At 37.1% G+C, this 18,181-nt stretch overlaps 1 protein-coding gene across 4 annotated transcripts in view; it reads left to right on the forward strand.

Moving 5' to 3' along the window:
• gpm6bb (glycoprotein M6Bb) overlaps nt 1-18,175 on the forward strand; it is a 38,386-nt gene extending 20,211 nt beyond the window's left edge. For 3 of the 4 annotated variants that reach the window (XM_086051305.1, XM_086051304.1, XM_086051303.1), the window contains 6 exons: nt 7,053-7,239; nt 9,153-9,309; nt 10,164-10,332; nt 10,583-10,656; nt 10,962-11,027; nt 15,393-18,175. In XM_086051305.1, coding sequence (XP_085907431.1) covers nt 7,053-7,239; nt 9,153-9,309; nt 10,164-10,332; nt 10,583-10,656; nt 10,962-11,027; nt 15,393-15,542 — 803 coding nt within the window. In that variant the 3' untranslated portion in view covers nt 15,543-18,175. Of the gene's footprint in view, nt 1-7,052; nt 7,240-9,152; nt 9,310-10,163; nt 10,333-10,582; nt 10,657-10,961; nt 11,028-12,282; nt 13,930-15,392 lie in introns of those variants that run through there. The other variant, XM_086051306.1, reaches the window with a different exon arrangement.
• Nucleotides 18,176-18,181: the final 6 nt, after the last annotated feature.

An 18,181-nucleotide genomic window follows, 5' to 3' on the forward strand; every position in this document is an offset into this window, starting at 1 on the left:
AAAACCACTCTGACAGCACATTGCTACCAATTGTTATTGATTTATTTGTTGATTCATCCGATGTTTTTAATCCGTTTTTATTGTGAATGTTCAGCTGTGGATGGATGAGGTGCTGTCAGCGGCTATCATCGGACAACTAGTGCTTGCCGTCTCAGCAAAGTAAACAAGGAGGCCACTTTTGACAAATTTCCCCTCGCTCAGACTGGCCTTGTCTCGGGAGGGAGGCCATTAGAGCCATCATGCCTCTTTTAATGCTTGCCCTCAGAGTGGGAGCGAGTGTGGAAAATAAGACTCATAGATAGGTTAGTGTTTTGCCAGCTCTGTGTTCAGGGCACCAGCAAACAATAGTGAGCTGTAAACAGACACATCTGTTAGCAATGAGGACTACATGTCAGATTAGAACGCGGATGGTGCTTTTTTACAGTGATACCGGCCTGAGGGGGTTCAAGGATGATATACAATGTATGAATCCAAATATGTTTACATGACAGTCTAAAAAAACAGAAAAAAATATACAGATGAAAACCTGAGTCACACAGAAAAAAAATATGTTTAAGATACCACTGTATATTGAGTTACTTATTATGTTAACGCCATATTTTACTTTTTGCGCCACAAACTTGTTGAGGAATACAAAGACAGCAACAGCTGTTGTTCTGGATCTTAAATTCAAAGTGTTGTAAGATCCAAATTGGCCGGGAGGACTTTTTGTGTTCACCTTGGTTTCTCGGAGACCCACTGTGCCCCACTGTTGCATGGTGTTCCACAGGGTTCAATTTCCGTCCCCTGGCTGTTTTCATTGTATTCGCTGTCCCTGGGTTTCTTTTTAAGAAAGCATGGTATTTCCTTTAACTGCAATGCGGATGACTGCTAAGTAAAAAGGATGCTGAATCAACAGCACTGCTGGTTGCAGAAGAAGTTGGGCACTCCATTTGAATGCAGTTGAGATTAACATTTACATCAGTTCCAGAATCATTAAATAAATTAATCAATTTTTTTTTTAAATGTGATTTATATAGGTGGTACGAAAGGGTGTGAACGAGTGCGTGCTAGTTAGTATGTTTGCTCCACAGTTCTTAGGTTCTGGATTCGAATCTCTCAAACTCCGTAATATTATGTGGGCTTTCTCTTCTCTAGTAAAAAAGAAAATGACTCTAAATTGTCCATCAGTGGGAATGTGGTTGAGATTGACAGGCGACCAGTACGGTGTGTACGCCGCCGCTCACTAAAAGTCAGCTGGGCGAGGCTCCAGCTCACCCCCTCACCTTAATGAGGACAAGCAGTATAGGAAATGGATGGCTGCATTGCGTTATAATTCAGAGAGTGCCCTTTATTTACACTTCCCAGCTGTTGGAAAGATTTTAGCTTTACGGTGATGACAGGCCACGGTCATGTTGTGGTTGCTGCTGATGGATGGATGGATGTAGAGGAGGGGGGTTTACGGGGGGTGGTTCCAGCTGCAGGATTGTTAGTGCATGATGTCTCTGCGATGACATATAAAGCAAAGATGCCCTTCTGAGCCATCCTCCTTCCCCCTAGGAGAGACTTTTAGGGGGAGTGTGAAGTGGTCCCTTGAGGTCAAGCGCTGTGTGTTCGACTCCGGTTGGAGCCCAGCGGTTGGCCGGAAAAAGCCCTGCCGCAGTTCTCAGTGGAGCTCTGAATGAATTGGACGTGATGGAGAGCAGAGAGTCGTACACAGACGTGTCTTTGTTTTCAAACTTCTTGGCCTCTGCCTCTGTTTTTTTTTTTTTTTTCTTCTCTCTCACACAATGACACTCACAAGTATCTCCCTCCTTGTGATGCCAGCGTGACAAATGAAAGCTCAACACAAACAAGTTGTCTGCCCCTCCTCATCCTCCTGTCGCTTTCACGAGTCTAACCCAAGCAGGAGGTCTGCGCGGCGGCAAGATCGGAACCATGTGAAAGTCATCAAAGGCGGAGGGAAAAAAAGTTGCCAACGTGATTTTTATTATGGCCGATGGGGTTTGTCAGCTGTCAAACTCGATAAGAAACCATATATATATATATATATATATATATATATATATATATATATATATATATATATATATATATATATATATATATATATATATATATATATATATATATATATATATTTGCAACACATGATGTTTTGGATACTGCTCCACCCGCAATGTGTAGGAAATTTTAAGCAAATTTTCCTATAGCAAATAAAAAATAATCACCTCCAGGGTTGAATAAATAGACAAATACAGTACTTCATTAACTCTACAGCCATTGCTTTAACATTTAACATTTTAATATTTCTAGCTGTCATACATAAAATAACTGTTACTAATACTGACAAAACATTATTTACGTAAGTATGAATGACTGGTAATGCATCACACATCTCACTTTTTGCCAGTCAAGTTTAAAGTGCCCACTGTTAATTATAAAACAATCAAATTTCCATCGTCCGTGACTGCCGTAGTGCAAAGTTGAATTATGATGAGTTAGAATTCGTATTTGTCAAGCAAATGTCAAAATAAATTAAACTCTTCTATTTGTAAAATGTAACAAATTATTGTTTTTGCAAATGATGTATTGCCAAGTTAATCGCTCCATATCATATGTTTCTTTAGCAGTATTTGGCAAGTGTAAAAAAGGGTTAACCACTGCAAAAAGGTTTAAAAAAAAGTATGGTTATGCTGGAGTCTTACTGCTTTCATTGTAAGTTTGCTTACGTCATATAACAACTTCTCATAATCTTCTCTGTCTTTTGAATACATGTTGCAAAAAAAGCTCAAGCAAAACAAGGATTTAACTGCTAATAGAAATAAGTCATAAAAACATATAAACTCTCTACTTTAAGACTGTCGCTTGGTCTCTTAATTTCTTGTCACTGTCTCCTCCATCCCCGTTGAAGTTGCTTAATCTTCTCGCAAAAAAAGCCAAAGAAAAAGCAAAAAAAAAAAAAACACTGAACTGAGATCTTAGGTCTCTTGCAATATTATATCACAACAGTTCAAAATTATTTGAAATGTAAGAAGCATATTTTGGAGCCAGTCTCTTTCCAGTTTGTGCGACTTTTTTGGTTTTCTGATGTATTTGGCAAAGTTCACTGTATTTTGCACTGTCAATATAACATAGTGGTCAGAAGTTTATGTACACTCAGCATGTGCGTGTACTATTAGTGAGATTCCTATTGTTGTATTTTGTAGCATATTGGTGATTAGGAAACTTTTGACCACAACTGTAAAAAGCCTTAGGACTATGAAAGACAGGAGGCTTGTGGTTACGTACATTTGTCCATGATAATGGGGGGGCATTTTGTGCAGCCAACAGTTTAGTTGGTTTTTCCACATATATACTGTCTGTATATTGTCAAAATATGTCTTTGTCAAATCCACACAGCTGCGTAAGCCATCTGCAGTATGGATTTGACTCTGGGGCAAAGAACGGTATTTGTGTCAGACTGCTTGTAAACGTGCTCAGATGATCTCAGATGTTCAGTACAGAGAAGAGACGCGATGGCAGTGGCCCTCTTTGCGAGGTGCACGTCTGGCCTGGCTGATGTTTTAAACACGTGTGTTACACAAACTGATCATAAAGTAGCCAACATGTCTGCTCCACTGAAAGACACATTTAATTTTATTTTACACCCCACTAATGGGTATCTGAAGGGCACTCGACCTAAAAAAGAAACACGTACCTAATTTTGTGACCAGGGACCACGTGGGCCTGTGCAGCACATTCAACAGATTTCATATTTAATATAGACAGTAAGGTTGAAATTAGTCCTCGAGTAATTCGATTATCTCGGTTCCAAAAAATGCTTGAGGCATTTTTTTTTTGCCTTGTGTACCTGCTTATTTATGTGTACATTGTCAGGAAGAAGTCAAGCCAACCGCAGCAACAATTGTTCATGCTTTGCATGCCAGTACCAATGCGGTGAGAAGGTCAACTTCAAAATAAAACTTAGTTAGCAAATAATATATGGACATCAATGCCTTGGCATGCTTTTATATTGAAGTTGTTCACGGCAACGTGACACGACTTAAAACTAGAACAACTTAATTAGGCTGACATTGTATTATACGGTGCTTTTGGCGGTGTTTAGCGGTGGCTCCAGCATTAGTGGCTAACAGTGTTAATGGCTATCAGCGCTAGCAGCTAGCAGCGCTCAAGTGTCCCATAAAGGCCGGCAAGAGCAGTCTGCAACGGCAGTAGACAGACGTAAATGACTCTGTATACTTTGATGCTGAGAGCCTGACAGTTACCGTTCCGAGTGACGTTTTAACAAACCCGGTTTACTCAAATGTGTTGTTTAAGCCAGCAAAATCGCTATTGTGGTTATGATGTCACTTCATCTCATAGACCAAACTGTAGGCCTATGGGGCGAGATTTGACTAAAATATCACTAATGTTTCTAAAGAGGAAAACAATATGCTGCTAAGCAAAGTTTGATTTTTCGTAGGATATCCGAATACCAACATATTCGATAGCTGCAGTAATTACTCTACTTTAGCAAAATGGATGGTATAAGTTTCAGAAGTCTCATATAGTACCTTTATTTCCGTTTTTCATCCAGTACATATTGTTTGCATATCCTTATAAAAAATCTTATACGTGGGGAATATTTCAAACTAAGATGATGTATAATAAAATGTTCATAGTAATATCCATCCATGTCTCAGTGTTTGTTTCTCATTCCGCTGTCATTTTGAGTGCTTGAAGGCCACAGCCAATGTACAGTCAACATCACCTCATTCTGATTGACGTGCCGCTTCCTACTTTAAAAGGACTTAAATAACTTTGTAGCTGGCTTCAATATCCTGTGTGGAGCCCAAGCACCTTTTTCTTTTTATGAAATGTGTCCATCAGAGGCATTCAAAGTGTGTTCAGGAAATGTGCTAAAGTGGCTGCCATTACACAGCCCAGGAAGTCAGGAAACAAATTGGATGCATTTATCCTTTCCAGGCTCAAACTGTCCACCATGATTAAACTTATATTACCTCTATTAAGAATTGGTAACACTGTAATTTTGTACTTTTTATTAGTTAAAGTGTGTCCTGCGATTGGCTGGCAATCAATTCAGGTTGTCCCTCGCCTACTGCCTGAAGACAGCTGGGATAGACTCCAGCATACCCCGCGACCCCTGTGAGGATAAGCGGTATCGATAATGGATGGATGGATAGTTTTAGTGTTTTTTTGTGGCTAATTCTTCACTTTAGTTTTGTTTTTATTAGTTTTCATTTTTTTTGTGTGTTTCTTGTGTGCAATATTTAAAAAAAAACATGGTAAGAATTGTGTAGTAAAAACTCAACAAAAATATTATATTTAAAAACAACCATCATGTGGTTAAAAATAACAGTAATTTATTGCTCACATTTTCAGTGGGTGGGCAGGCCACCCTGACCAGAACTTTCAACTCAATCCCAATTAACCCAACTTTGGCTATACAAGTAATCTGCTCAAAATCCACAGATGAGTGGGTTTGCAAAACAACACAGCATTTTTGTGTGTGTGTATGACTCTACATATGCTGGTATTTCCATTTCCTTATATATAATCTTATAAACTGGCTCATTGAATGAGAAATCAGAGCAAGTTTTTCCTCACATTCTAAGTTCTGGCCCTCTCATTCCAAAGAAAAATCCACTACCTTGAGCTCCCCACCAAAGCAAGTAAATGTTTACCCCTGCTAGTATTTCCTGTCAGATAGTTTGCTCCAGCAAAACAGAAAAGCCCGGAACACTTTGTCCCACATCTTTTCAAACCTCCGAGACGCCTCCGATTCCCAGCCAGGAACAAATATTTTAGCGTCACCCTGAACTACACAAACAGTCCGGATGAGCGGTCGAATTAAAGTGCCAGTGGTTGTATATCTGCTTAAACGTACTCAGCCACTGAGCTTCCAACCGTCCAAGCCTCATGGGAAAAGCAATAATAAAATCAGAGAATTAATGACAGAAGGAAGCAGAGACATACATGCTCAAACTCTAAAGTTGTGGTCCGATGAAGAAAACATTGTTGGACTGCGCATCAATGATGTCATTTAGAAGCATCTTTAGTGCATTTGGATGCACGCACGCTTTCAAACATAAGCAGGACGAGACAAGACGACAACATCCTGTCACGCACACACACGCACACGAGATGGAAAGCACGCCCGCGGTCGTTTGCTTTCCATATGATTGCGGCTTCGCACGACCACACGAAAGGGGGGCTGCCATCGATTTCAACTACACGTGTGTTTCTATGAAAAACTACAAGGCCATTCTCTGCCTTTTAACTCATTCACTGCCAGACATTTTCAGACCCACTTTTACCATAGTGTTTGCAAACATTTGAAAAAAATATAAATAAATTCCTGGGATTGAATGGCTGGACTGTGAAAAGACAAATAAATACGTCAATGGCAGTGAATGAGTTAAGTGTTCAATGCAAAGCCAGATGAGCTTTTTTTTTTTTTTTTTCTTTTTAAACATGCGAAATACATGACTGAGCCAAGCTATGCCAGACACTTGTTGGAAAACATGAATTTATAAGCCGTACCAGTCATTTTGTTGTAAATTAATTATTGAATTGGTTTTAGTATGAAGGTTATGAATCATTTAATTCAATCTTACTTTCATTTTTACTTCGTGTTAAGGATGGCTGGATGGCTGGATGTTTGGCCATCTCAAGTAAACTTTGCAAACTAGGCTGTTGCTACACTTGTTGGGAAATATACATTTCACGATTTTTGTTTTCAATTAAAACATGTCTTCATTCCTATTAAATAATCAGAAGTTAATGAATGCTCAATCTCAATGTTCATAAGATAAACATATCTTTAAATTTAGATTCAGATAGTAGGCTAACTCATATTAGATCAATTACATTTTAAGCAAAAATGGAAATAAAAAATACGAGACCTCTCAGAGGTTATACAACTCAATAAACCACAGATATATTTGTATACAGTAATTATTGTGAAATATTTAATTTTTTTTTTACAATATTAAATGTAAAATTATTTTAAAAATTGATTTAATGGCACTTTTTTATTGACCGCTATGCTCTTTTTGCTTTGTGTTCAGGTTGTTTCGAGTGCTGCATCAAATGTTTAGGCGGTGTGCCGTACGCGTCGCTGGTGGCAACCATCTTGTGTTTCTCCGGCGTGGCCCTCTTCTGCGGCTGCGGTCATGTGGCGCTCACGGGAACCGTTAGCATCCTGGAAAGTCACTTCTCCAAGGTCACCAGTGATCACGCCACCCTCACAGACATGTAAGTGGAATAACGCACTGTGTGCATCTTAATAAGTTAGTAGAAAATTGTATTGACAAATTGGTGCGCTAGTTAATTAAACTTTTTTCATCTTGGGCAACGGGAAAAGTGAAGACATTTTTTAGCAGACTTTTGAAACAGGAAATCATTACTTTAAGACATCCTGGCTGGATAACTGTCATGTGCTTTACTTTGTAGTCTCCTGAAACGTCTCGATCTGATTTTTAATGCCGCTGCCCACCTCTTAACTGGAACACATAAGAGGGAGCATATACCTTTTCTCGGCTTGCAACATAATGAGACCCTGCACTTATTTCAGTGTTTTCTTCTATTTGTATTCCAATTTAGTTGTTTTGTTGTTGTTGTTTTGTTTTAAAATTATTTTGTGCTCAATTGTTTGTTATTTATGTACAGCACTTTACTTTTTTTCCCTGTGCTTACTTTTAGAGTGCTCTAAGAAAACTGAGTTGATTAGAAAAGTTAATCATTTTAGCAGTTATATTCAATAATTGAAACTCATTCGCAGATTCAGTGAAAACATGGGAAAATACACATTTCTAATTTTCACATTTATTTGTTTTGTAGGGCTTAATATCCAAGTTTCTTGGGATAGTGAATTGTTTTTTTTTGTTAGCTGTAAGCTAAAATTAACCTATATATATATATATATACATATATGTATATATAGGTATATATATATATATATATACATATATATATACACACACACACAGTATAATATGTATTTAAAATATAATAGATATAAAATATTTCACTTTTTTGGGAGTGAATCTACTGTATATAATACTTTTCAAAGTATTCAAAATGCACTGTATGGGCAAAATTATTAGGACACCTGGACATTGTTCCTTTAGGAAGGGTAAATGGAAGAAAATATACAGGTAGAGCCGGTTTACTCTTGTGAGGTTCATTTTTCCTGACAGTTGATTAAATACTAAATGTATGCAAATATAATGTTGTTGGTTGAATATTTGTCATTTTTGGGTTAAATGTTTTGTGGTGCTTTCATGTTGGACCTGATCTCATCGTTGTAGTTCACCCCAAAGGTCTTTATAGGGTTGAGTCAAGTTCTCCCACAGCACATAGGGATGGGCTGTAGTTCACTTGTGACCTTAATGTGGTTAAATGATATAAAGAATGGATTCGTCACAACCCGTTGCACGGATGCTCACCTGCTGCGCCCCTAATGAGGTTACGTGATATAGAGAATGGATTTGTCACATCTCGATAAATGGATGCTTGTGTCTTAATATAGCACTGTTAACTCTCTGCATGAAGTTAAACTGTAAAAAAACAAATCAAGTCTAAAATTCATGTTTTGTTTGTTTGACTTCCTCCAACACATGTCAAGCCTTGGGCGGGATGTTTCCGCTTTTCCAGGTTTCTTGAAAGCAGCATTAGTTAATTTTGGGACAGTCTTCCCCGAAGTGTTTCCACTAAGTTGGAAGCTTCCAGTTCCACAAACTGTTTTTCTAAGATGACAAATTAAGATTCATGGGTCTTGCTCAACTCCTGATTGGTTAGTTAATTGATTTAGAGGTGCGTGTCATATTTGAATCCACAGTGTGTGATGTAATGTGCCTTAGCCGGGATCACGGGGAGCCATGAAAAGCAAACACTTTAATGACTTCATTCTGGCTATTTTTAGTCCGTTGTGTTTCCCAAACGCTGGACCAGAGCTGTCCTAATATGGACCTTGTTACAAAGCGTCCATTAGCCTTGGTAGTAAAAGAGGAATGACAGCGGCTGAGCATGTTTGGGGTACGCGTCGATTTCGAGGCCTCGGTTGATTTGCAAAGTTCATCCGTCTTCTCCAGAAACATCATCATCAAGTGTCTCCCGACACTTGGACCAAGAGTGAGCAGCCGCTCTGCGTTCTCTTCTCGTTTCAGAATACAGCTGATGCAGTACGTCATCTACGGCATCGCCTCCTTCTTCTTTCTGTACGGCATCATCCTGCTGGCCGAGGGCTTTTACACCACCAGCGCCGTCAAGGAGCTGCACAGCGAGTTCAAGACCACCATCTGTGGGCGCTGCATCAGCGGAATGGTATTTTTGTAAACAGACCGTCGGCATGTCGCAGTTGATTGTTGGGAGTTATTGAGTGTGCGAAGGAAAAATGAACTGTGGGAAAGTCAAGTACACCTCAAAGTTGCGCACAATCCAGGATCTTAATCAGTTCTTTTTATAGTTGCAAGGGAATAATATGAAGCAAAATCCCACATTAACATTTACATTGGTGTTTTGGTATTTCCCCTTCATTTTCTTATTAATATTACATTTAATTTGAAAACAACGTTTTTTTATAGTTAAAAAAATATTAATTTCAAAAAAATAATTTTATTTTGTTCATGTGTTGATTCCACACCAAAGTGGAAATTAATGCATACTCTTAATACAAATCACAATATTTTATTATGATATAACATTATAATATAAAATAATTCAAGCACTTTTGTAAATCAAAGTATTCTTTTTTTTATAAGAATAATAAAATAATAATGAACATTACTATGAATAATTAAATTCACTAATATAATAATAATAATAAAACTTTTATAAATCAAACTATTTATTCTTTTACTTATAATAATAATGACATCCTTTTGTAGCCCCCCACAAATTTAAATTCAATTACAATTCTTGTAAGAATGACAGATATCCTACTTTTTATTTTTAAAAAAAATCATAAAAATATATTTTGTTTTGTTATTTTAAAACTTGAAGCAATTAATTTTGTAAAGAAACTAAGTAATTTTAAACTATTAACACCGAACAACTCATTTTATTTAAAGGGCATGTAAAAAAAAATAATTGAAAAATTGAACATGAAACACAATATAATTGAACATAACAGAGTTTAAAATTATGTTATGTGTGTGTGTGTGTGTGTGTGTGTTCAGTTTGTGTTCCTCACCTACATTCTGGGCGTGGCCTGGCTTGGCGTGTTTGGCTTCTCCGCCGTGCCCGTCTTCCTCTTCTACAACATGTGGTCCACCTGCGCCACCATGAAGTCGTCCATTTCCAACGTCACTGACATCGACTCAATCTGCGTGGACGTGCGTCAGTACGGTGAGACATGGCAGACATCTTGGCAACCACGGGAGCAGAGTTGTGCCAAGAGACTTCCACCAATGTTGGAATACGTACGAAAACTGTCATTTGGATCACCACATTGCGTCAATTGGAGGTCACCGGCTCACCACAAAGTGCACCCTGAGAAGAACACAATTAGTGTTACTTTTAACCTAGCACTTTTAAGAGTGTAAAATGTGAGTGTTAGATTCTGATCTTCAAAATAACTTGTAACTTACGGCTTCAGGAATCATCCCATGGAGCGCAACACCGGGGAAGGCCTGTGGATCCACGCTAGGTGACATCTGCAACACCAGCGAGGTGAGACACGCAATTGACGTCTTCCATGTATGTGACATGTTAATAGTACCGTGATTGGCTGGCAACCGGTCCCGGTGTCGTCCCTAAAACTGCAGGTCACTCGTGGCCCTAACGAGGATAAGCAGTTTTTAAAATACATAGATGGATGGATATTAATAACACAACCATAACTTTAGACCTTACAAAAATTCCATTTTTACCTAACGACTGGGGACATTTGTCAGGGAGTTATTGATTTAAGAACATTCTTATTTTGGTTGACATCTTTACTGAAACAATATTTTCTTCTTTTTTTTTTTTCTCAGTTCTACCTGTCATATCACTTATACATCGTAGCCTGTGCTGGAGCCGGAGCCACTGTGATCGCTCTGGTAAGAAAGCCTTTATACAAAATGTGCTATGTGTAAATGTTGTGGTTCCTTCCTACTCATCCCATTCTAGCAATCCATCTGCAAGTATGCTAGCAATGTGCTCTCATGAGAATTTAGTAGGAAATTGTACAAAAAGTTGAAAAGCACTATTACAATTAAAGCTTGGCAATGGAACAAGTCCAGTTTCAAGGAAATATGATCCCCCGCCCAAAAAACAGGAATCTAGAACACTCATAATCGTATCAGTAATGTTTAGCCAAAAAGGAAAATATTAGTAATGGCTATAAAACAAAACAAAAAAGGGTTCATTGTAGAAAACACTACTCATGACTGTTATTGTAACAACAGTGACTCACCTAACTTCTTATTGCACTTATAGAATTATTTTATACTTATTGATTATACTGAAATGTTACGGAATGGTTTAATGAATTATAAAAGTTTCATTTTGTCACAAATATACAATTACTATGTCGTTGTTAAGTCAAAAAGCGTTTTCTATTGTTGTTGTTTCCACATTTCAATAAAAGCAGTTGTGTGCCATTTAAGAATGTTCATCTATTACTTTACATGTTGACTGTACATTTAACAAAGGAGTTATAATAGTGGCACTTTAACCCAGGAAAAGGTTATTCCTATTCCATTATTTCCTATGGGGAAAAATTATATAATACAATATTGTATTACACTTTAGAGCAATGGTTTTATAACCTTTTACACCATTCACCATCATGAACAACATTAAGATACATGACTGTAGCAGGCCCAATCTAAAATGAGATTTTATTCCTAAAACCTTTTCTATTGTCAGCTGTTGTAACGCTATGCACTGTTTCAACCTTAGCACTGCAGTTGAATATAGGAAAAAATACTTAATGATTCAATTCAAACATATTACACATTATAGTTAAATGCAATTTGCATCCAAATAACTGTAAACAGTGCTTAAAAATGAAGATGCATTACCAAGTTAAATACAACTGAACTGTACGTGGACAGTGATGCTTCCTCGTACCAAGAGAAAATGTCTGCTGTGATGACACTACTTTTTGCGTGTAATCCTACTAAATTCTCATGAGGTCTGACTCGAGTGAATACTTTGAAATGTGTGAAAGGGTGTGCATTACGTCCAAAACTCACGTGTGATCCATTCATTATTTGCAATTGCGAGGTGACTTCTTTTTTTTCTTTTTACGAAGCAAACCGAGTGCGCCGGCATGTTCTCTCACCACCTTCTCTTGTTCTCTTCCACCAGCTGATCTACATGATGGCTACCACTTATAACTTTGCCGTTTTGAAGTTTAAGAGTCGAGAAGACTGCTGCACTAAGTTTTAACTCCTTTTTTGTTGTTGTTGTTGTTGTTTTTAACAACAGGGCGGCGCAGCGCTCACCGCAAAACCAACTAAAACCAATAGACAGGAAATCTCTTTTAGAACGAAGTGTAAATTGCTGACTGTGCGCTTTTTGTTTTGTTTTAGCGAGGACGCCGAATGACACTTGTTCTTAAGAATGGAGTGTTTAGATGACTAGCTTGGCCCACTCACTTCTAGATTAGGTCACCTGATTTTCTCGCAACGTACACACCTAGAAGACCACACCAGTGTTATTTATATTCTTCATTTCACATGCCCAAAGAGAAGACGGTATTTAGTCATCAGTATTCACTTGACGTCATTGGTCAAATGCATCACAGTTTACAAGTGCAAATAATTGTAATGGTTTGCATATTATTTTTGAGGCCTTACACTTGTCGTTTATTTGTCATAAAAACGCTCATGGCTTGTTATGTGACCACTTGCTTCTTGTATTTTTTCCCATGAAGCACACAGCGAATAGGCTCTATCTTGTTTAAGTCACATATTGTATTAGAGCCACACTGAAAAAAAATGGTAAACAAATTATGGGCGAAAAGATCTTAAGTCATATGAGAATTTAATGAGGAAAAAAGAAGGCATATTGTTGAGAGCAACGCATTCTATTTTTTGTTAGAAAAAAATGCACATTTTGCAAGAGATTAATAAAACGATACATTTTCTAGAAAATGTAATTTTACAAGAAAAAAGTTGTATTGTTTTTAGAAAAATAGGTCGTAAAGAGTTAAGTCCTGTTTGTCAGAGTGTGAATGTCCACATTTTTCAAAACATGGACATATTTTGCAACTTTCATGTTGCGTAAATCCGTTCTTTGTTTTGTAAACAAAGGGCATAAAATTACAGATTTTTCCTTGTAAAGTTTTTTCATTCATTGATTTAATATTACTTTTTTTTCTTGTAATATTACAACTTCATTCTTATGAATTAGTTCTTTATTTTCATAAAATTACTTTTCATTTAGAATTTTTTTCTCGTTATGTTACAACTTTATTCTTCGTTCTTGCACTTGTTATTCTTATTCTTGTTGTTAAGATTGTGTTCTCATGAACACAACATTATTCTTTTAACATTTACTTTTTTCCCCATAGCATTTTTCCCTAGAAAAGAAAAATACATTCCCTCACAATTATGACTTCTTTTTTCTAAAAAATTAAAATAATAAAAAAAAAGAAATCACACTCGGGTCTCTTAACTTTACAACTTAATTCTTGTGGTATTTTGTTTGTTTCAGGGTGGCCCTAAAACTCTTTCTCTTTACTCTTATCATTTTTTTCAGTAAATAGACTCAATGTGTTTTTCTACATAAGAGCAGATGCTGGTTTTGCCTTCGCTATACATTTTTGTCCTTCATTTCCTCTCCAAGTGCCATTAAAGAGCCATTTTTGATCTTAACATTGAGGCTGCATGCTTAAATGTCTGTTTATAGTCACTTACAATTTTCATATATTTAATTACGTCCCACGTTTTTTCTTTGAAGACTGTAGCCTTTACATTCTATATAAAATAAACAATTTTTGTTTAAAGAAAATCTTACCTTGTTCATTTCTTTTAAGTCCAGATGAAAACGTGTTTAAACGATACAAACTTTGATAAACACGCACACTCTTTTCACTAACCTCCAAAAGCTTGCGACCTCTGGCTTTCTTTTTCTACTCACCCGCATGCCATTAAAGTGTCATTTCTTTAGTGTTTTAATACTTAATATGGAGCACCCTACCTTACAATAATAGACCCTTTTGACGTCAGAGACCACTTCCAAAGTTCCCCTTTTTAGGGGCATGGGGGGCATAAATAAATGAATGATGAAAGGTAAAGTGAGATTAAGAGATCGAGATTGGTGACATTTCCAAGAAAAAACATGTTTTTGGTCATTGTGCCAACCTATAAAAGTATATTGACAAAAGGATTGAAGATGTGAAAGGTACTCATCAAAAGCTTTCATTTGAGGTATCACTCAATTGAACTTTGTCGCAAATAAAATTTCGACCCGATTACGTGAAATTAGAAAAATAGTTGTCTTGTGAAAAATTTCTCTTCCATCAGTATGTTGGATTGCATCAAATTCTGGTAGACATGTTCATCATTGTAGGCCGCCTGACAAAAAGCTAAAAAAAAAAAACAGGAAGTTGGCCAATTTGGTGTGAAGCCGTATTTTTGAGGGGTACATTTGGCTAGTTTGCATGAGTCTTTCAAAAACAAATTTGACTCCTACTAAAGTTGAACTTCATACAACAGACGGATAGCTGACAATAAATTTCAAAGCTTTTTTTTGCTTAAACTATCTATTGTGGGCAGAACATGGCATTAAAGTTTCATTTCTGAGGTCCTCGGAAAATTTGAAAAAAAAAAATTGCCCCTGACATCAGTTTTGCTAACGACACTAAATCAGGACTCACGATAAAGCCTCAAGGATCCATGACCAAAGTGGAACAGGAATTTAGTCATTTTGGTTTGAAACAGACATTTTTGGAAAATTCTGCGGCTCGCACTTTCATAAACTTCAACCAGGGAGTAAATATGGGTACGAGGGACCGATTCACGACTGCTTGTAGCGTTAATCTTCCTTTAGAATAACTACAATCGCTAGTAATAAAACATAATGAATCTCACTTTACTTTTTATATTTGTTTGTGCCTCATCACATTGGCAAATTCAAGAATCAAAACGCTCACAAGTGATTTGACGTCAATACGATAAGGGTCTATTGCCTTCCTTTTTAAAGACGTAAGTATTGTTTGTTTAATGTACAGTGGACCCCCACATACTCGTGGTATGTGCGCGTATGTGTGTGTGTTTCGTTTTTCTTCCGATGCGATTAGAATGGCTGTCACTTATTTTTGGATTTTTACATTTGTGGTCCGGCCCAGTCCCCGCCCCCAACGAATATTGGGTGTCCACTGCACTCTAGTTTGGATTCCTTTTTACTAGCTTTTGCTTTGCCTCTTCTCTTTGACCTGCTCACCGGCCACCCACCTCACCCTTCTCTTCCAGATCCACTTCCTCATGATTCTCTCCGCAAACTGGGCCTACCTTAAGGACGCCAGTCAAATGCATGCCTACCAAGACATCAAAATGAAAGAGGAGCAGGAGCTGCAGGACATCACGTCACGCTCCAAGGAATGCCTTCATTCCTACACATAAGGGCATCGGACACGCACGCGCACACACACACACGCACACATTCATGCAAAGGGCACACAAGGCCGACCATTCTGCTCCGTCGGGACCAGGCTGAGCTACAATAACCACCTGTGCCGTACTAACAGACTAACACACTCCAGCTTCTGCACTAACTCAACATGCAGTATTTTGCTTTTTACATGCCCGTTTGGTTGTCTTGATTGCCTTTGGCCGTCGTTTTTTTCTAACCACTTTTTGCAAGGTGAAGCTTGAGACATTCTCACATTATTATTATGGTTACACATACAGTAACCACAGTGTGTAGTTATTTTCTCCCCAGTTTACCTAGTCTGCAAAATCCACCATGACACGCACAAAAAAACATTGCTGGGAATTCATTTGAACAGGTTTAAAAAATTAGATACAGTATAGAAAATATGCATGGAGGCAGTTCTATGTGCTCTTGTGTGCAAACGTATTAACTTCATGGCCTACATTAACTCTACCTCAGGGGTCTGCTGGAGCTGGATGAATATGGAAAATGTAAAGCATGTACTGTACAACTGTAGTTTGGTATGGTCATTGTAATGCTCATCAAGCCACAACATCAAGTATACCTGTAAATTGAATTCAGAGTAGGTACTACTAGACTATTCTAACTGGTGCATTGCAATAAATTTGAATATCGGAGAAATGTTCGTTCAGTAGTTCAATTAAAAACCTGAAACTCCTAGATTTACTCTGCAAAGTGAAATATTTCATGATTGAGATTTGATAACTTACAGCTAACGAAAACCCCAAATGAATATCTTACGAAATTAGAAAGGGCTTCTAAGAAGTTTGAAGTTTGTGAGGAATCTATAATACACAAGGTTCACTTTTTGAATTGAACTACTGAAATAAATGGACTTTTCTATGACATTCATATCTATTGAGTGAGATACACCCATATAAAGAATACAGTCTAAATGTTATAATGTAGCACTATTGCTGTTGTTAAGGTTGGTATGGCTTCACTGTTTTGTCCACTTTGGCATAAAAAGGTTTTCAAATTGACTTTTAGAGAAAGTGTTGGTTTAACGAGGCTGATTTAAACCAAAAATATACATCCTAAAATGAGCTCACTTTGAGAGCTCATTACAAGGTGTGGGTTTTTTTTCTAATTTCTTTTCATCATATTGCTGAAGCTTATCTTAAACGTGTTTAAAAACAACAACAGTTTTTCATTGTTTTTCTCATGTTGCTGTGCCTCCCCCAAAGGTCTCAGTTGGAAAACCATTAATGTGATCCAATACAACATCTGTACCATAAAAAAAAAAAAAAATCAGCTTTTACAGTAGTACTGCTCACAGTTGAAGGCCACTGTCAGATATGTATTGATGTAACAATACCGTATGTTTGTATTCCATTATTATTTTCAATCTGAGAGCTCTTTCTAATATTTTGGTAACCATCTCTCTGTGCCACTTTATATCCTTGTAAAGGGCTTTGCTATCGCTTTTTCAAGACTAGACTGAACTAATGCTTGCCAAATAGTGAGTCCACCTCTTTACTAGCCACAAATGTAAGTAGCTAATTGTTAAATGTTTATGTTATACTTAACAATAAAGTACATGATTTGCTTCGTGTAAGTGATAGTAGTCTAGTTGACTGGAGGAACACATAAAGTAGTTTAAACCTGCCAAGTAGTGAGTACATCACGTGTATTAAGAATTTACAACTTTTTGGATAGAATTTTCCATGCAGTTCTTGTATTGGTTCACATTAGAAGTGCAGCTGTACCTAATATTGTGGACAGTGAGTACAGTTTCATAGCTTAAGTCACACTCTGCATCACAGCATGCGACTCTATGCCATAACAACATGCTTGCTAAATATGGACTGCAGCCATTAATAACAAATACGAATTTGAGCCCACACACTCGCTGTTTTAGCTCATTATTATGAGTTGTAGTGACTACGGTGTTATCAAACCTGAAGTGTGCTTTGGTATCAGTGGAACTAGCTTGGATTAGCTAAAGAGCATGAAGGTGTGACCTGTGTATTTTTTTAAAACATTTTTTTTCATAATTTTTCTATACGGTAATTGCATCGGAATTTGATGTGTTATAATTACTATTGTGTTAATCTTTTTATTGTATTTAGTTGCCGCGCTAACTTGTTTGTTTTTGTTGCATGAAGATTGAATGCAGAGTTGATACAGAGTGACGTATACTGACTTTGTGGTAGTAGGCAGTGTTTGCCCTCTTTTGTTTTGTTTAATACAAATGATTAGCTCAGTAATTAGATACTTTAGTGTTACTTTATTCTACTGTATGTAAATCTTACTAGTACACTTTTTCTACAGATCTTTTCTATGAATGTTGAAGGGCTTCCCCCGCTGAATTGTAACTCATTTTACAACTTTTAAACAAACATTTGACATATATGCAGTGGGAATTAGCCAAAGTGTGGATGGCAAGTGTCTCCTTTTGAATCAACCAAAAACGCGAACTACCTATCAATCAATCAAAGGGAGGATAAACACACCAACGTCTTGTTTTGCTGGACAAATAAAACCTACACACAACTGGCCTGTATTTTGTTTCAATGAATATTAAAAAAAAAGTGAAACAAAATATTTTCTAAACTTTCATTTGATCTCACACAAATAATCACAA

Source organism: Filicampus tigris, chromosome 14 (genome assembly GCF_054856515.1).
Source record: "Filicampus tigris isolate MCC_2025a chromosome 14, RoL_Ftig_1.0, whole genome shotgun sequence".
Lineage (NCBI taxonomy): Eukaryota > Metazoa > Chordata > Actinopteri > Syngnathiformes > Syngnathidae > Filicampus > Filicampus tigris.